Source organism: Lolium rigidum, chromosome 2 (assembly GCF_022539505.1).
Source record: "Lolium rigidum isolate FL_2022 chromosome 2, APGP_CSIRO_Lrig_0.1, whole genome shotgun sequence".
Classification (NCBI taxonomy): Eukaryota; Viridiplantae; Streptophyta; class Magnoliopsida; order Poales; family Poaceae; genus Lolium; species Lolium rigidum.
This window is the reverse complement of record NC_061509.1, coordinates 179,796,961-179,817,583: the sequence shown is the minus strand read 5'-3', so window position 1 is coordinate 179,817,583 and position 20,623 is coordinate 179,796,961. Positions and strand designations below refer to the sequence as shown.

The window sequence follows — 20,623 nt, the reverse complement described above, 5'->3', positions numbered from 1 at the left end:
ACGCATTCCACTGGCTAGCATCCGAAGGGTGTCTCAACATCCTGTCCTTTTTCTTTTTTTTCGGATCATCCGCGTCATCTTCTCCCTTCCTCATCTCCGCGTGCCAGCGCATTAGCTTTGCTTGCTTAGGATCCGCGAAATACCGCTGCAGACGAGGAGTGATCGGAAAGTACCACACCACCTTCCGAGGAGCTTTCTTCCCCTTCTTGTACCGACTGACGCCGCACTCCGGACATATGGTACACTTCGCGTGCTCGTTCCGATAAATGATGCAATCGTTCAAGCACACATGGTATTTCACATGCGGTAAATCCAGAGGACACACGATTTTCTTGGCCTCCTCGATACTAGTCGGACATGTGTTACCTTTGGGAAGACGTTCCTGCCAGAATGACATGTTGTCGTTGAAGGATGTGTCGGTCATTTTGTGCTTTACCTTCATCTCCAGAGCCATGAGCGTTACTTTCAGGCGGGTATCCTCCGGCATGCATCCTTCATACAATGGAGTAATCGCGTCTATCTCCATTTGATCCAGCTTAGCTTTCTCTCGGGCGGCATCTCTTGCATTACTCGTCTGCTTGAGAAGCAGCTCTTGAAGATAAGGGTCCTGCACCCAGTCCATCGACGATGGTCCATCGTCTTCATCTTCATGATCGTCATGATGACCTCCATCTTGATCTTCCTCATCATCAGGTCCAGGATCTCCTACATTGTGATCATGATCATCTCCGGGATCTTCTACATCCTGATCATGTCCGAGATCTTCTACATCCCAATCACCTCCTTCCTTATTTCTTGTTGAAATCCCATGGACAAATTCATAATCATCTTCGTCGCCTTCCCACCGATAGCCATCCATGAAACCACGCATGAGAAGGTGGTCCCGCACCATATCGGCTTTAGGGTCCATAAGGCTCGTCAGCTTGCATCTTCGACACGGACATCTTATCTCCTTTTGGTTATTTCTAATCATCTCGGCTGTCGCGGCTTTCAAAAACCTAGCCACAAGGCCTTCGCTCATCATGCGGACCATGGTTGCTCGCGGGTATAGAGAAAATGGATATCTTAGCATACCAAAAGAAAATTTTGGCATGACCTTCCCTAAAAATAGGACATGTATATGCGTAGTATGCCCAACATTCGCCGAAACGGAAATGAATCAACGTTTCGGCAAAATATTGGCAACTCCATCGCATTTCAAATCCCTGCAAACAAAAACACATGCAACACATGTGTGGAGGCTTGGCATATACAACACATGTGGATCCTACAACACACATGCACGTGACGCTTTTCGCGCATGCGCACAACACATGATCATCGAGCTTCGCACATAACATATGTGCACACACACGTGTACGTGACGTGTGTGCAAGACGATCGGAACCGGTCACACACAAAGCATAAAACCAACAAAGTTACCGATACGGCGAGACCTAGAGTGTTGGATGAGGTAAAAAGTTGAGATTGAGTAGGGTATTGAGCTAAGAAAGCTTCACCATTACTTACCTATGAAGAAAATTAAGTTTACTAACTTAATTTTGGTGAATGAAGAGGTGAAAATGAGGTGGGAAGGAGGGGCAACACGACCAGATCCAGATTTGGTGGGAGGTGGTGGTGGAAGAGTGTTTGGGAAAGTGGGTGGCACATGTGAGTGGAGGGGTTAAAAGCAGAAAATGGTCCCAGGTTAGCAGTGGCGCACCACCTAGCCGTGCGCCACTGCTAGGGTGACATAGCAATGGCGCACTGCTAGATGGTGCGTCACTGCTAAGCCTCCCATCTCTAAATGGGCTCTGGCTACCCCCTAACAGTGGCGCACCTAATGACATGCGCCATAGGTAACCTACGTAGCAGTGGCGCACCACCAAAGTGCGCCATTGCTAAGCCTATCATCTCTAAACGGGCTCTGGACACCTCCTAGCAGTGGCGCACCTCACCAACGTGCGCCATAGGTAAGAAATGTAGCAGTGCGCACCCCGGAGACGTGCGCCACTACTAGGTTGGGGGAGGAGCTGGCCTCCTGTCACCACTTACTTATGGCGCACCACAATCAAGGTGCGCCACTACTACTTTTGTAACAGTGGCCCTTTTTGTGGTGCGCCACTGCTAAGTACTAGTGGCGCACGGCAGTCATAGTGCGCCACTGCTGGCAGTCTTACGGCTAGGCCTTTTCCTAGTAGTGCGAAACCCTTATATATGTGGGGGATGAACATGGAGAGTAATTTTGTATTGCACATTGTCTTAAGTAACACTAATAAATAGTCATCAAAAAGTAAAACTAATTAAAAAAATAAATATGAGTATTAGATGAAATAAAATAGAAAGAAAAATAAATAAAACGAATGGTGGCGCATGGCAAAGAAAGTATCGCACGGCAAAGGAGCCTTTACCGTGCATCTTGTCTGGCCGCACGGCAAAGGGAGCGCCACAGCAACGTCCAGACCCTTTGCCGTGCAGCATTTCTTTGTTGTGTGGCGTGCAAGGTCTTTGCCGTGATGCGTTTCATTGACGTGTGTGCTGCTTAGACTTTGCCGTGCAAAGTTTCTTTGCCATGCGCCAAACCTGAATATGCCGTGCGGTTATCCGTTGCCGAGCGCTGCGCTAAATCTTTGCCGTGCGATTTATTTTTGCCGTACGTTTTGCTTGTTGCGCACGGCAAAGATTTCTTTGCCGTGCAGCGGTTCACGGCAATGATTGCCTGCACGGAAACGGCAATTTTTCCCGTAGTGTATAGAGGAAAGTTAACTCAAGCTAAAATACAAGTGGCCATTAAGCTTTTTGACCTTGACATGAAATGTGCGGAGAAAAGTTATGTAACAGAATGCGATGTTTTGAGAAGCATTCGACATCGGAACCTTCTGCCCATCCTAACAGCATGTTCGACCATCGACAATAATGGTGATGCTTTCAAGGCTCTAATTTACGAATTCATGCCTAACGGAACTTGGACACATGGTTACATGGCAAATTTGCTGGTGGTACTTTGAAATGTTTGAGCTTACTTCAAAGAGCAAGCATAGCTGTCGGCATTGCAGATGCGTTGGCTTATTTACACCATGATTGTGAAAGGCAGATTGTACATTGTGATTTGAGGCCAACAAATATCCTTCTTGATGATGATATGAATCCTTATTTGGGAGACTTTGGCATTGCTAGCCTTGTTGGACATACAAGTTCAAATACGTCAATCGGACTGAAGGGAACAATAGGGTACATAGCTCCTGGTATAGTAAACTCTCACACTTTTTTTTTGTATTAGCATCTATCATTTACATTAACAATAAATTTTACACCGTACTAATTACTGCAATCTTATCTCTTGGTAGAGTATGCTCAAAGTGGCCAGGCGTCCATCAGTGGGGATGTTTACAGTTTTGGAATAGTACTCCTAGAGATGTTGATTGGTAAAAGACCGACGGATCCTATGTTTGAGAATGAACTCAGCTTGGTCAACTTTGTGGAGAGGAATTACCCAGACCAGATACTACGTATCATTGATGCTCGTCTCCAAAGAGAATGTGAGAGCTATATCCAAGCACACATTACAATGAAAAATGCGGTCTATGGATGCTTGTTACCACTCATTCAAGTCTCTCTCTCTTGTACGCGTCTGAACCCAAGGGAACGAATGAACATCAGAGAAGTAACCACTAAGCTCCATTTCCATTCAACCAGAGCGTCATGCATTAAAGCGACAAAGTAGAGCAAGTCTTGCTTCACTAGAGTGGCTTCAATGGGTCATGAGCTCATGTTATACCAAGTTGATTTTCTCCTTCATATTTTTCAGTATTATGAATAAATTGTGGAAGATGACAGAATAGCCACATGGACACTGAGTGACATGCATAATTTTAGGTTAGCACTGGATGTTGTGATATGGAAGGATGAATTGAGCTAGAAGAAAAGTGATTGATGTAAACTAGTTTCGGTGGTAGTGAGAACCATATTAAGTACAGAACACCGCACTAGTTTTGGTGTATTTGATATTTGCCGACACAATGCGAGGTTGTGGGTTCTCGGAAGTGCTCCAACCACAAATGATTAACCTATGTAATCATTGGATTGGTATTCCTATGGATGAACAACACCCTTAGTTTAACCACTCAATGCCCATGCCTACAGCTGCAACATCGAGTTTACATTTTGAGGTGTTTGGAGCCTTGGAACCGCTCGCCTAACCTAGCGCCTCCAAGGACCCCCCTCCCCCTCCCCCGCAGCTACGCCGCCGGAGGGGGCGCCGGCGAAGCCGGGCGCGCCTCAAGGATGGTGGCGGCGGGGCGGTTCTTCTCCGCCTCCAATCTTCCCCTCGCGTTTCCTGGCGCAGGGGAGCTGCAGGCGGCAGCGGCGGCCACGGGCGGGCGGGCGGCGGCCTCGAGCGGGCGTGCGGCGCCCACAGGCGGGCGCGCGGCTGCCTTGCTGGCTTGACCCGGCGAAGATGCCTCGGGTGGCCGCGGCGGTGGAGACTGTGGGGCACGGCGGTTGTCGGCGCCGGGGCGGGTCCTGCCCTGCGTAGTCTTTGCTAAGGGGGCACGGGGTTGGCCTTGGTGTTGGATGCCGGCGGTTGGACGACGGTGGCACGGCGAACTGGCGGCGGCGTGGGTCCAATCTGGGCCTACAGGTCCTGGTCGCTGCTTTGCCTTCCATGGCCTGCTGCGAGGACAGCCTTGGCCGTGTCGTTCGAGCGACCATGGGTAGCGCCACCGGATTCATGGTCGGGGTACGCAACTGCTGCCGAGTCTTCTTATATGCGGCCGCCATGGGCTTGGCGGCGACGACTTAGCGAGGCGATGATCGATTTTTGAACCTCCTTCGTCGTCATCGGGCGGCGGATGGCGGCGTGGGGGCTGTTTCTTCCGCGTCGAAGAATAAAGGTGGTGGTTCTACGATTCTTCTCGCACCAAGTTTGAAGATCTGTTGGATGCTTGTTCCCACCAGTTTGGGTGGATTGTCGGGTTCCGGAAGGCCCTTCCGGCGAAATTCATTGAGCGATAAATGCCTGAAGATTGCTGGATTGGGTGATTTCGGTCGTTCGCACCCATGTTTTTTTATCTGACCGTTTGGTTTCAGAGGGAGCGCTTCGAAGCTCTGCTGGCTGTTAATATCATGGAGTTCGTTTTCTTTCCATGGTGCTAGCGGAGAAGGTCATCAAGCCAAGATCGGTCGAATAGCTATGATGGTCGGATCTTGGTGGTGAGGTGGAATTAGCTTGGTGCTTCGTGACTTGAAACAACAACTGGTATGTGGGGGCGACTGCACATGAGAAGTTCAGAGTCTTATCTTTCGTGGTGAAAGCCCAAGGTCTGGCCTTAATTGGTTGTGCCTGGCAATGTTCTTGTTGAAGGCATTGTTTTGAGAGAGATGACTTTCTTCAGGGTGAAAACCTAAGATCTATGATCGGGCGACGACAGCATTTGTGCACTATTTTCTTATTGGATGCGTCGCTTATGGCGAAGCTGATCTTTTGGTGTTGTCTTGGTGGTGTTAGTGTTGCTGTTTCAAGTTATGGATCTCTGTAGCGGGACCTTTTTTTTGTAATTCTTTTCTCTTTTTTTTGGCTGTGTGCATCATTTATGCCATTAGGGTATGATGGTGTTGCAGAGGCTGGGTGTAATTGGTATCTCCGCGATATTAATATATGCTCTTTATCGAAAAAAAATTGAGGTGTTTTGCGGTAACCTTAAATAAATAGTAGCCTTTCATTCTCTTTCATCGAAAGGCCTACATCAATTAATAACGGTGTCAAAAAGTTAACAAGTATGATTCATATCTATGCCAGACACTGCGACGGACGAAAAAAAGGCCATACACATGCCTCGGCCCACGGAGTCCAACTCGTCATGCCTATGTGCCTATGTGCCTATGTGTTATCTTTGGCCAAAAAAAATCTGCCCTGGCTTCTTCCCCAAGACGACCTCGTCTATGTGGATCTCCTGGCAGTAAGCAGATTATAACACTTTATTCCTACAAGTTCAGTCGTACACTCGTACAATCTGATTTAAATGAAATACCTTCTATCAAGGGACAGAACAAATAAGCTGGACATGAAACTGACAAATTGAGGTATGTAGCAGTATATGATGTTAGTTGCAGATTTCATACACATGCACACCAAGACCCACCGAAACTAAGTCATTGTTCAGATTATCTCACACTTCAAATATAGTTCAGTGCTTCACCTCCGTAAATAAGGCGCATTGGTTTAGCGTCTGAAAAGAGACACTTAAAAAGAGCACTAGCTAGCTTGCATAAGGTAACTATATTTGATCTTCTTTTTCTTATGAATAAACATGTATATGTAATTGATTTAATAATAGAAAGAGAACATACTATGTCTAAGAATTTGTGTGTCAACACATATATTCTGCATCATTTGCAAAAAAGATTTGTTAGTTCTCACGAGAGTACAAATAAATGTACAACTTTTGATAACTCAGAAGTACTGGAAGTCATGTTTAGTTCATTGGGTGTGATTACTTCATCCATCGGATTTTAGTTGCTTATTAATTGTACAGGCAATATCTTGTCTATAGTTATTCACTGTTTACAAGTTGCAGCTGGTTGCTAATCTAACAAGTGCTATTTTTCTGTCAACAGTTGATATGGTGAATCCAGGCAACACAGTGATCTTCCGCAACGCAAGGATCGACATGTTCAAGGAAACGATGAGGCTGTCTGTGGACAAGTGGGGCATGATCGAGGTGATCGAGGAGTATATGAGCTGGTGAACATGCCGCCAGAGAATGTGAACATGCCGCTGGAGGAGCTCTATGGAGATGGGGATCGGAATGACTCTCTCTGACTGGACATATATTTTGACGTTGTGGGTTGCAGTAGGTTCTCTTTATTATCCTCGAATGCGCTATTAGTAAGGCTTAAGCAAAGTGGTTTTGTCTTGCTTTGAGAAAACTGAAGGCATGGTCTCTTTCTGGTATTATCGATGAAGCATGTTTTGTGTTTATGGTGGCTTGTTATTCGCGAGGAGTTAAATTCATTAGTAGTCACCGAACTTGTGGAGCAAATTCAGTTTAGTCATTGTACAACGGAAATACGAATTCACGGTCACTAAGGGCCTGTTTGTTTGGGCTGTGGCTGGCTGGCTGTGCAGGGAAAGCTGCTGTGTAGAAAAAGCTGCTGTGTAGGGGAAGCTGCTGTTTTCAGTTTCACTGTTTGGCAATCTGCCTGTTTTGGCAAGCTGTGAATAGATGAATTCTCCGGAATACCCTTCAAGATCATGAGAACATATTTTAGTCTATATTTTGCCTAAACATGCGACAAATATTTAACGCCATATGGAGTTGTATCATATGGATCACCCCGCATAGAAAATAATATGGATCACTGATATGTTTTCTTTCCACATATTTCGGAATGTTTGTATTCCATCCGTATGTGGCATGAAATTTTACTTCTAAATGTGTGCGGCACATTGTTTTGTCTCTCTCATACATGCCATGCATGGCCTACTCAAGTTCACTATGCGTACCATTTTTTTTTTTTAAAGGAAAGGTTCACTATGCGTACTACCAGTATTTTTCACGTCCACAATACATTACAAACCTTAAATTGGCAGCATTAATCATGAACTGGCAGCTGCATGCACTGGGCCAGCATAGTGATTAGCTATTTCCTAATTGCACGGGAGGAAGTAGCGGTGCATGTCGTGTTGTATCGCCGTGTGCGTGTGTTGTTTCGGGTCAGCACGTTAGGGAGCAGCGGTTCGGTGGCACTTGCTCGTAAATACTACGAATCATAGGGGCAAAAGGATGTACTGTTTCAGTTTTAAGTGAGGAAGCTGCGGGAAGCCAGCGAAAGCACCTCTGGATGTGCTTTTCGTTTCGTGTGTATTAGGCTGGGTGGCTTTGGAAAAGCCCAAAGCCAACGCACCTTGTTTGGTTCATTCCATCTGCTTATTTTAGTGGAAAGCCAAAATAAGCCCAAACAAACACCCCCTAAATACGTTCCAGAGCTTCACACACTGTCACCGCTCGCGATTTGGCGTAGTATTAGCTGACATGGCGAGCTGCAGGACCCACTCTCAGGTAATTTACCAGGGAGATAAGAATACTCAGTTAGAGTAGGGCTTTTGCAAAACTGCCATCCTCTCTCGAGAGATTCCTTCTTGGCGGTGCGCCCGTGCCGCCGCATGCTGCTGCCCCGGTTGATGCAGGCCGTCCCCGGTTCCGCCGTCCTCTGGCGAGGCCTCGCCTCAACCTCTTCCTCCATTTCCCCTACATCTCGGCGCCGCCCTGCACCTTCTTGTGCCCCCACGGCTAACCCTAGCCTCGCCCGGCCTTGGTCACTGGTGGAGCTCTGCGTGCCGCCGTGGCTGGTGGCTCCACTCCCCCCCCCGCTCCGGTCCGCTGCGTCCCAGCACCACCTCGGAGGAGAGGGGGCATACAGAACTAACTGTAGGACTTCAGCTGCCTCTCAACACAAATAAACATTTAGCTCAACAACACTCCAATCAAGCGTTCTTACTTCCTTTTGTTGTGCAACTACAGATTGTTCTGGTTTGTTTGCACGCAAGTCCCAAATTATGAGCTTACAGTCATCACAAATAGATCCAAATAGGTTGTCATTTTTCAGGTGCCAAGCAACATCTTCAACCAAATTCTTGTGAACCTGCAAAATCATAAACTTAGGATATGTACTGTGAATACAAACAGAAGCCACGTTTCTGTTAGAGGTCATGTTAGAGAAGTATATTTTTTACACAACATGTTGAATAAGAAACCAATGCAAAGAGCAAATTTATCTCAAGTACAAGCTTGGCTTTACAGCTTACCAATTGAGGTCGAATCGGATTGCTTGTGTTTGATCTCAGCAATTAATGGGAAGCTCCAAGATTGCTCATCGCTCGCGCATTTGATCGAGGAGATTAATTAAAATTTTAGCTAATGGTGATAAACATATTTCTTTTGTAAAAGTAGAGCGCTCGCAAAATAGGGCTAGTCACTGTCTAGCAAACTTTGCGAGGACAGAATTGTGCACGGTTGTCTGGTTTGGCTCAGGGCTGGAGGTTTTGTCTCCGTTTCTCGACTAAGACCTGGTTGTAAGTCCTATTGCTTAATATAAAACCACTTTTACCCGCAAAAAAAGAAGCTTCAAAGTAAAGCTCCATACATAATCAAGTTTCTGGTACAATAGTTAAGTATCTAGCCTGGTAGCCTAACCACCAGAACTAGATATGGAAGAGTTAAGCTAATCAGATTATCAACATAACAGGCTTGTAAATAGTGAATAAAATAGTGAATGAAGTGGTGACATGGCCTGAGAGCTCATCATTTCAGGGGCATTTGCATATGTTTCATTATAAGCAGGCCGTCTGAAGATAGAAACAGAAGTGTTAATTACTTTTGCTTCAAACATGGTCGCTAGCATCATAGTTGAGTAATATTCAAAGATTGCTAATCTAAACCACACAATGCAATCATAGATAAAAACGAAATAAATGGGAGCAAAAAGAAACAGAACACATCTGCTTGTAGCATCATTAGGTTTTATGAAAACATGAGTGTTAAATTGCATCAAACGGGGCTACTACATTATGTTGTACAATATTTGAAGATTGCAAAATTAACACGCATACAATGATGATGCACTGGTACATGAAAATTAAGAAACTGCGGAGAAGCATCTGGTAGGACATTAACTCAAACACCAGTTGTGCATCCAGAACAAGCACTCCACTACCGGAAGCGAGAATCCACATTCCATTGCAGATCTTCTTGTCATACGACTCGCTAAGCATCCACCACTCGGTCAAAGGGCTCCACGCCAGCCCATACACCTCGGCATCATGGCCCTTGAGCATGACATTGGCGCCTGCCTTCTGGCCGTTGTCGGCAAGGTGGTACACGTGCACCTCATCGACACAAGTCTTTGTGGCCACGGTATACGGTTGCGGCGGCATGGGACGGGCGCAGTTGACCTCGCCCTGGTACGGTGCTGGCTGGAAGATGGACACGGAGGGGGCCGGGACGGCGCCATCATCGAAGCGGCCGCCGCGGCCAGGCATGGAGGAAGCAGGAGGAAGACGTCCACGAGCATAAGGTGGATGGGGGCGTCGTCAGCGCGGGCGCCAAGGACGAGCTGGTGGGAGGGGCCGGCAACCTGGGACTCCGGCGGGAGGCACTAAACGGTGAGCGAGGGCAATTCCAGCGGGTTGGAGATGACGATGTTGTAGAGTACGGGGATGACGAGGGCAACTTGAGGGGCTTTTTTGCAAAACAACTGGACCTAGCAGTGGGTCCCACTTGGCGCCACATCAGCCAATACAGTGCTACGGCATGAGCGGTGACCATGAGTGAAGCTCTGATACGTATTCAGTGACCGTAAATTTGTATTTCTATTGTATAGTGATCGACCAAACTGATTTTGCTCGACAAGTTCCATGACTAATGATGGATTTAACTCTTTTCGAAAATAATAAAAATAGGCTCCAATGAGCCGGAGATAGATGTAGGTTTTCTGCCTCGTCTCTATTTGATACTGTGAGGATGATAAAGCAGTCGACGATAAATGATTAGACTCTCTTCATTCTGATGTATATATAGGACGTGTTAGATTTTTCGAAGTCGCAATAGTTTTGACTATATCTAACATGAAGTAAGCCATACATGTTTGTAAAAGGACACACGCCATGTATGTTATTTGTAAGAAAAATAAAAAATATTGAAAGGAATGATGTAGGGGAAACAACTGCACTATTTTTATAAAATAATAAAAGTTCAAATTTGCGTACACAAGGATTTAGACCTGGATGGCTGGTTGTACATCCAATTACATAACCTCTTGAAAACTAAAATGATAAAATGTATGTTAGTGATGAGCGGTTGGCAAGATCACCAATCACTATTGATAAGCCATCCGCAACACAATCACGCGGCACACGAATTCACCTTTACCACACTAGAAATAGTTATTTACAGAAAAAAATCTAAGCTCATTTTAAGTTCTACAAAATCCACTCAGTGTTCACATACATAGGTACATGTAGGAAATGTGAACTCATTAGGCACCATGTGTTATTTCTGTGGTATCTCAGGAATGAAAATAATAAGCAGTAGTTCCGTCTTGCCATGATCTTGATGCCATTACTACACCAACTTTAAGACCTTTCACAATAGAGGTTTCTTAGCGTGACATCCTAGGCAAAATACTTATGTAGCACTATTTTTGAAACGAGACTTGCCATTTTCATTAATAAAGAAGAAGTACAGAATTTGGCCAGTTTATTAGCGGAAAACCGGCCGAAAACCGAAACAAGTGCCCCGTCGACCGTCATGGAGCACGACCGCCGCAGGGACACAGAGCCACTCTGGCAACCCACACAAGATACACAGGCCGCCGAAGCGAGAAGTCATCGTGGTTGGCCTTCAACGTCATCGTCATCACTCTGCAGCGACTCCGACTTCACCGAAGAACCAACCACCAAGACCTCGCCGAAGCGGCACCGTGAAGCTCAAGCCGGCCAACGCCAAACAAGCGACTCCTCGTGAAGCAACGGACAGCTCCGACTCGAGGACGAGCTCGAAGAGGATAAGCGCAAGACCTGCACCGAGGAAGATCATCGCCAAAGGGCCACCCCGCAGGTCATCGTACGCTGCACAAATGAAGACTCTCGACAAACCATAGCAGCTCCGACTCCACCGCAAGCGAAGCACAAGACGAAGAAACTCGGACGCTCGCCGAAGCCAAGGTCTTGACGCTACCAAACCATCGCTCAACACCGCCATCGTTGCCACACAAGCCACCACACGGACCTCACACATCGCCGGCCACCCGCCGCGATGCCGTGCGAGTCCAGCCTCAGGAAAGCACGCTGGGGAACAAAGTCTTCAAGACGACGCCCCCAAGAGGGAAGCGACGTGGATCGACGCCGTCGTCCGGCCCTGCACAACACGGCCAAGGCTTTCGCCCGAAAACTATGCTCCGGGAGCGGAGGAGGTCGAAGGCTCCATGAAGGCCCCCAAGAGGATAGCGACATCCGCGGCCGCCGCGCCATCGGCTTCGCTCGGAGCAGCCGAACCTCCGCGCTCCCACGTTGCCGAACGGAGATGAGGGAGACCCACAACGCCGCCGGCCTGCGAACCACGCGGCACAAGCACCTCCCACGCGGCGACGACGCCACACCACGTAGGACCACCAACCTCACCGCCGGCGAGGAACCGACGGGCCGGATCGAACCGAGCCCGCCACGGTCGGATCCGGCACCTCGGGAAGCCGCCGCGACGAGCAACCGTAAGCAACCCGCCGACCACCACCCGCAGAGGAAGAAGCGGGGGAGAGGGCCGTCACCCCGCCCACCCTCGCCGGACCGCAGCGAGGGAGCCGCCGCCGTCGCCGCCACATCCGGGAGGAGCCGGAGCTCCGCCCGCCGTGCTTGCTTCGGACCACCGGGGGCGGAGGGGGCCGAGCTAGGCCGGCCGCCACGCCGGCCGAGCCGCCGAGGCCGAGCTAGGCCGCCGCCACGCCGGCGAGCCGCCGAGGCCGAGCCATCTCCCACCACCGCGGGCTCCCGCCGCAGACCGAGGTCGTCGCGCGCGAGAGGGACCCCGCCGCCGCCGTCCTCCAGCGCGGGCTTTGCCCGGTGGACTCCTCCGGCGGCGGAGGGAGGGAGCAGGGGAGCACTATAGTTAATGAGAAGAGAGGATGATGCTGTATCTTGTGGCTAAGGAACAACTCTTGCACAAAATCATAGGCAAAGTGCATTACTAGGCTAACCATATGCATGCATGTCTCAAAAATTATTAAATGTAGATATAACCGTAAGAGAATGCATTGGAGTGGTTGTATCTTAAGATACACCACCACCTGTGATAACGTGATAAAAAGCCCATTGTAAAAGGATAGTTAATATGCCACAGGACACATCTCCAATTAAGGAGATGTACATCTCATGTTGATTGGTCAATGCACAGTAGCATAATCTCTGATGCGTCAGAAATACTTTGGTGTGCAAATTTTAGATGACAGCGTCAACATCTGATCTAAAAGCACGAAATTTTGATGGATATGTAACACAGATATATGTACTTGGGATAAATATATACGAAAACCAAAAGAATCTTACACGGTGCACGCATACAAGAGTTTTCTTCCAATGGAACTGTAATCTTCGTGGAAGCCACGGCATTTGTGGGTGACACTATTGTCTATATCGAAAAGATACACGTTTACTTGACCCACTAATGCATCCAACGAAACCGAGAAACGGACGATGTCCACGCAATATGTTCTGAAAGCACATCATCCATCACAAAAGAACCGAAGCAAGCGCGATTGGAAAAATTGAGAACCAGAGACTAGCAAACCGCTCAACATGCTGATGTTTGTCAGCATCGAAACAGCTCGAGATAGGTGGCACATCATTGCAAAAGATCTCTGTCGGTTTGCGGTTGAAAAGTACTATAGCTGGACAAGCTGTGGACTTGTGGGATTCGAAGCTGGACACGCCGCAACAACCTTGTCCAGCTCAAACAGCGACATCGGCGGTTTGCGACGAGCGGTGAAAAGTAACGGTTACTGGAATGGTTGACGGGCTCCAGGTCTTCGTTGCAGACGTGGTCAAGCTAAAGATAAGCCGTGGGAATTTCATATGATGTGCAAGTGTGTGGACATGAGGACGCTGTAAGTGTGTTTTTAAACCCATGGGGCCTCAGCCAGCTGAGCATCCAACTCACAGCTCACACACCACCACTACCACTACCAGGCAAACTCACGCAGAAACGGCTCCCGTGTTGTCGTGCTGTGCTCCACGGCGGAGCAGAGAGGTGCGCTTTCTCTCTCCTTAATTAATTATCTGTTTTGTCTTGTGTATTTCTCAGAACTGTGGGTGAAATTTAACAATTTGCTAAAGTTACTCTTTTACGCTTCAGATAACTGACCGCTAGCCCCCCATGATATCATACGCAATCGCACGTACTTTTGATAGGCTTGTAAGCTTGTTCATACTAGCTTGCTCGTTACAGCATGCGCGAAACGTACCATCCGAGAGTAAACCTGTGCATACTAGCTTCCAGTTCATGACATGCCCACCAAGTTTATGATTCATCTTTTGCAGGTGATGTGTTCTCCGGACCAACCGGCGAAACTCGCCATGCTTTTGCTGTTGGCGTTGCTGCTGCTCTGTGATGGAGTGGGGAACGTCCATGGCAAAAGGATCCACGAGAACAGCGTCGATCTGCACGCGCTGCTCGACTTCAAGAAGGGCGTCACAAACGATCCAACAGCCTTGAGCAACTGGAACACCACCACCCACTTCTGTCGGTGGACTGGTGTCAACTGCACCACGACACGGCCGTTTCGCGTCTCGTCACTTAACCTGACCGGCCAAAACCTACAAGGCCATATCACCTCCTCTCTTGGAAACCTGAGCTTCCTAAATCAACTCGACCTCTCCTATAATAGCCTTTTCGGTACCATACCTATTCTTAATCATCTCCAACAAGTGCAGAACTTTTATGTGAACAACAACAATTTGACAGGGATAAATCCTGATGCACTCTCAAACTGCTCCAGCTTAGTGTCCTTGGACTTCTCCTCTAACTTGCTAGTCGGTATAATTCCTCCGAAATTGGGCTTTCTTTTAAATCTAGAATATATCAACTTTAAATCAAATAAACTCGAGGGAAGTGTTCCTGATGAGTTTGGGAAATTACCTAAATTGCAAAAGTTGATCCTAGCAGACAATAGACTTTCAGGAGAATTTCCACAGGCCATCTTGAATCTTTCTTCTCTCCAGTATCTAAGCTTGGACAGTAATATGCTAGGCAAGACATTGCCGCCTAATATTGGCGACAGTCTCCCTAAACTCAAACAAATTACCTTGGGTGACAACACTTTTGAAGGTCACATTCCAGCTTCTCTAGGCAATGCTCTAGGCCTAAAACTTATAGATCTATCATCTAACAATTTCACTGGACAAATCCCTATTTCTTTTGGAAAGCTTTCAGAGCTAACTATTCTAAACCTTGATTATAACAAACTTGAAGCAAGGGACGACCAAGACTGGGAATTCTTGAATGCATTGAGAAATTGTCGTTCTCTTAGTGTGCTCTCACTGGCTGTCAACCAGCTGCATGGATCTTTACCGCAGTCCATTGGTAACCTAACCAGCCTTAAAGAACTCTATTTGACTGAAAACAGCTTATCGGGAGAAGTTCCCCAAAGCATAGGAAAACTTAGTTCCTTAACTTCACTAGGACTTGGTGCAAACAGCTTTAGTGGTTCAATTGAAGGATGGGTTGAAAATCTAAAAGGCCTTCAAGCATTAAATCTCATAGCAAACAGCTTCAGCGGACCAATCCCATCCTCTATTGGCAACCTTACTCAGCTGGTATATCTTTATCTAAGTCAAAATGAATTTGAGGGCCTCATACCAGCTAGCTTGGGAAACTTTCCGCTCCATGAGCTAGATCTTAGCCACAATAATCTTCAAGGGTATATACCACCGAACTTCGGAAACCTCCAAGAGCTCACAACTTTGTACCTCAGTAATAACAATCTCCAAGGTGACGTGCCTCAGATTAGTAACCTTAAACAACTCACTACCTTAGATCTTTCGTCAAATAAGCTTACTGGGGAAATTCCTGGTTCTTTGGGAGAGTGTTATGGTTTAATCAATTTGCGGATGGACCAAAACTTCCTGAACGGACACATCCCATTAACTTTTGGCAACCTCTCGTTGCTGACTATGCTAAACCTTTCACACAACAACTTGTCAGGTACCATCCCTTTTGCTCTAAACAGACTAGAGTCCCTCAACAATCTTGACCTTTCATATAATAACCTTGAAGGAGAAATACCAACACATGGAGTATTCGAAAATGCTACAGCTGTTTCACTTGAGAATAATTTGGGGCTCTGCGGAGGTGCAGTGAATCTCCACATGGATTCATGCAAAACCGTTTCCAAGAATGCAAAGAGACGGTCCAATTTGATTAAAGTGTTGATCCCGATATTCGGCTTCATGTCACTTATATTGGTGGTCTACCTTGTACTCCTAGAGAAGAAGATGCGAAGAAGGACAAATGACACATCGTCTTCTCTAGAGGAGAATTTTCTCAAGGTTAATTATGCAGATCTAGCTCAAGCCACAACAAACTTCTCGGAATCTAACCTTGTTGGAAAAGGAGGTTATGGCTCAGTGTATAGAGGAAAGTTGAAGGAATCTAAGGTGGAAGTAGCTATTAAGGTTTTTGATCTTGAGATGCATGGAGCAGAGAAAAGCTTTCTGAAAGAATGTGAGGCACTGAGAAGCATTCAGCATAGAAATCTTCTTCCCATCATAACTGCTTGCTCGACGGTAGATAATACCGGCAATGTTTTTAAAGCCTTAGTTTATGAGTTCATGCCCAATGGGAACCTGGACACATGGCTGCATCACAGAGAAGACGGGAAAGCACATAAGCATTTAAGCTTAGCTCAAAGATTAAGCATAGCTGTTAATATGGCTGATGCATTGGACTATTTACACTTCGATTGCGGAAGACCCACTATCCATTGTGATCTGAAGCCCAGCAATATTCTTCTAGATGATGATATGAATGCTCTTCTGGGGGACTTTGGCATTGCTAGTCTCTACCAAGATTCCTGGTCAACATCAACTGGTCCATTAAGTTCATCATCAGTCGGTGTGAAGGGTACTATAGGATATATTGCTCCAGGTATGTTTCTATATGATTGATTGTTATACATTCAATTTATCTAAGGTGAGCCAATATTTCATTATATATAACTGCATCTTCTCATGTATATCTCTTTAGAATATGCGGGAGGTGGCCACCGTGTATCGACATCTGGAGATGTTTACGGATTTGGGATAATACTGCTGGAAATGATGACTGGAAAAAGACCAATTGATGCTACGTTCAAGGATGGAGTTACCATTGTCGACTTTGTGGCTAGCGAATTTCCACATGAAATACTTCGTATAGTTGATGCTAATCTTGGCGAAGAATGCAAGAACATTTCTGAAGCAAATAAGGCTTCGGAAAATCCTGTTCAAGAATGCTTGATATCAGTTCTACAACTAGCACTTTCCTGTACTCATCCAGTACCTAGCCAACGAATGAACATGAAAGAGATAGCCAGCAAAATTCACGCAATTAATAGATCATACGTGGGACGGAAATCACAGGAACTTGTGAGCTAGAGTGACTTGGAACGGGCTACATGAAACATTGTATTCACTTATTATGTGTACGGTGGTCAATTCACTAAAACAGGATACTACGTGTATAGAATATCTATGTATAGCATATATTCACTTATTATTGTACGGAAATGCTTTTGTTCAGTTATTATTGTATATATACGCCTTAAAGTTGTAAGCATGTGCCAATCACAATTTGTTGTTTTATGTATAGCAGAAGGTGATTGCTCCGGTGTCCCCCCTCAGCTCCATGGTTTTGAAAAATTGAAGTTGCTCCAGCATTTTTTTGTTTTGATCTGTGAAGTTGCTCCAGCTTTTGGTACAACTAGCATAGTGGCCCGCGCACATGCGCGGGCAACATTGTTATGGCCCTTTAAAGTAAATTAAGTAATAATAAAGTCTAGCAATGTTAGAATCATTTAGACATACATACCATACATGGAGTATGGTCTTCATAGATCTAGGAGTGCATCTAGGAATATATATTGAAACTCTTTAATATCCATGGGTGCATCTGCAAGTACACACAATTTGCATTATGTTGAAAGTGCCCACAAAATTACCAATGTCATCCTACGGTAAGCATTATCCAGTTATGTCAAACAAATGAAACATATCATTGGAGGTAGATGAAAGCTTGGTTCCGACAGTTTACAATCTAAAATTCATTTGTTGCTCGTGCCATAATATTCCCTCCGGTACAGTTTATAAGATTACACGTAGTTTAATAAATTGACTATTAATTGTATGAGCAAAATATGAATTATATGTCATGAATATATACCACTGAAAACGTCTTATGAATATGAATCCAATGATATAACTTTGATGCTATATATCTCATATTTTGTTGACAAAATTTGTGGTCAAAGTTTGTATTTAACTAAGTGTGGGCCTTATAAACTATACTGGAGGGAGTACTATTGAAGGATCCATTTATTATATGTTAAAAATATGAAATGTATATAGAGCAAGTATGGAGTGCTTATGTTTCCAAATCTAGTGGAGCAGAGTAAAGATAGTATGGTATTAGCATGGGAACTGAAGTTATATCACAAAACTCCAAAACATGATCTATTTGTTTAGAAAGCCCTAATAAGTATATATGAAGGCATTTAGGACCAATCATGTTCACTAATATATTGTATTGAAGGCATCCTATAGGCTAGTCACCAACATAATCGCCATAGAAGTAGCAATAATGACAACAATCATGTGCAATGACAGGCTTAAACATATTTTCAAGTCCACATTTTGTGAAAAAAACTAAATGCATGCAAAGATGATTGTCTAACTTAGAACCTTGATAGCACTATATTTTGGCGTGTTCAAAATCCCCACACTTAATCTTGATTTGAAAATCTTATTGGTTTTATCGGGGCTTCAAGTAAAATTGAAGGTTTGTTCTCAATAATAATACAATGTAGGTATGTCGGGGTACTTGGAGACATTGAAGTACTATAGCTGTGATATAATCATCATTTGAATGATAAGCAGAAAAGTTTCCAGTTCGATAGCATTGGACATAATTAATTTATTTCACCTCGAAGCAAGAACAAAGAATGGAGAACCTATCTGAAATGCAGCTCAATAGAGGCGGTTGGTTTACCAGTAGCGAATAGAAACATTAATATGCTTCTTGAAAGAACTCAGTATCACCATCAAATAATAATATAGAACAATCCCTAAAGAAAAATCGAAAAGAACCATAAATGGTAATGCCTTCCAAAATCAATAGAATGGGGCAGTGTTCAAGAACCAATGTAAACTGAAATTGCAAGATAAAAAAGTTGTATACATCATACTACCTCCGTTTCAAGGAATAAGGCATCCTCGTTTGACGTGTTTTTTGTTTGACGAAGAACTATTTAGAATATAAAAAGATTGTTTGTATGAAATTAGCGTCATTAGAAAGTGCTTTTGAATACAAATCTAACGGTACTAATTACATATAATATATCAAAATTTTGTTGCTCAATTTTTATGGTCAAAGTTTTCTTGAAATACGCGTGCGCCTTATTTCTTGAAACGGAGGTAGTATATTTTTACAAATCATACAAAATAAGAAATTAAGTAAGTAATGAAATATCTTAATTAAACAACTTATTATATGGCACAAAGAGCACGTTCCGAGAAATATCATATATACGTAATGCAAGAAATGAGGTCACGGAAACAAAGAACAACTCAGCCTACAATGCAGCTGATGTAAATGGACATGTAACTCTAGGAATACATTATGCATATAGTTCTAGCATGTTCGGCAACTGATCCGTTGCTAGCCGCTTTATTCATCACCCAAAAAAATTAAGAAATAGAGGTCCTTCTGAAAAATGAAAAATAAAAGGCAGTCAATTATCTCAACAGAAATAGACTGAATTGAAAAGTATTTACAGCATTAGGTATTTATAAAAATAGTTTATCCAACTGGCAAAATCATAGAAGCATCTTTAATTACTTGTTTCTTCTAAGCGCTGAACAATGCTTTGTATATATCCCCCATAATGGACACAATAGCTTTTCTTATTTCTTAAAGTGAATCTATGAAAAAATGTCAGGAACATTTTCAATCAGATGTCATACAGTGTATTATCATACAAACAGATGTGCCTAAGCATATATAGCAAAATTCTTGCATTGGAAGGTATCAGTTAACACAAAGAAATTCTTGTACCAGGAATCTGGGTACAAAACTGATGACTTGCAAGTGATAAACATATCTACCAAATGGTGCTTATGCATGAGCTCAGAAATAATTTCGTTACAACGTAATAAATGTATGTCCACAGTCCCACAGCCCATTAATCGTTTGGTGACAATCTATAGAACTACAAATTCAAGCTACAGAATCTATGAAACCGTTTTGATAACCTTTTGTAACAAACGCTGCAAGCATAATACTCGTTCGGTTCTTCTTGTTCCCAAATCAGTATAAGCAGGTTTTGTTTCAAATTTTAAACACTAACTGAAGCCAACCAACACAGTTAAACCATGGTCGGAACCGGGAAGCTGCCCAGGCTCGGCCGGAAAGTCTCCAGTAAGCAATAGGTTCAGCACCTGGTTTAGTCATCATGTTCTGCTAAGCAAACTTCAGGCAGCGACCCTACAAAAACAGGTCTTTGTCCGGGATCTTCAAGTGAGATGTCTCCGCCACTGTTAAACCATGATCTATCATTGCTATCTAAGACTGGGTAGCATTGCTGCATCAGGAACAGTAGATTGTATGCAGTGTACTTAGATATCTGAAATACATATCGGAAAAGTGGTAGGAACTTAAGGATATACTGCCAACTAAATCCATGATTTATCATTAGAGGAAAACACAATAAAGAATAGTTTTTTTTCAAAATGGGCATGGTCCTGCATAATGGAGAATAGATTACAATCGACATATTTATTTACTAATTACCTTTTGGATAAATCATTTGGTCAACAAAACTGGAATACATAAATCAAGAATTTCTT

General features: G+C 44.7%; 1 protein-coding gene and 2 pseudogenes across 1 annotated transcript; 2 read left to right on the top strand and 1 right to left on the bottom strand.

Moving 5' to 3' along the window:
• Window positions 1–2,690: 2,690 nt before the first annotated feature.
• LOC124690336 lies at window positions 2,691–3,703 on the top strand (annotated as a pseudogene).
• Window positions 3,704–8,427: 4,724 nt separating this feature from the next.
• LOC124690335 lies at window positions 8,428–11,738 on the bottom strand (annotated as a pseudogene).
• A 3,403-nt stretch (window positions 11,739–15,141) lies between these two features.
• Window positions 15,142–17,276, top strand: LOC124692660 (putative receptor-like protein kinase At3g47110). Its single transcript, XM_047226074.1, has 2 exons — window positions 15,142–16,670; window positions 16,770–17,276. The coding sequence occupies exons 1-2, from the start codon at window positions 15,635–15,637 to the stop codon at window positions 17,156–17,158; spliced, it is 1,425 nt and encodes a 474-aa protein (XP_047082030.1). The 5' UTR covers window positions 15,142–15,634; the 3' UTR covers window positions 17,159–17,276.
• The last annotated feature ends 3,347 nt before the right edge of the window (window positions 17,277–20,623 follow it).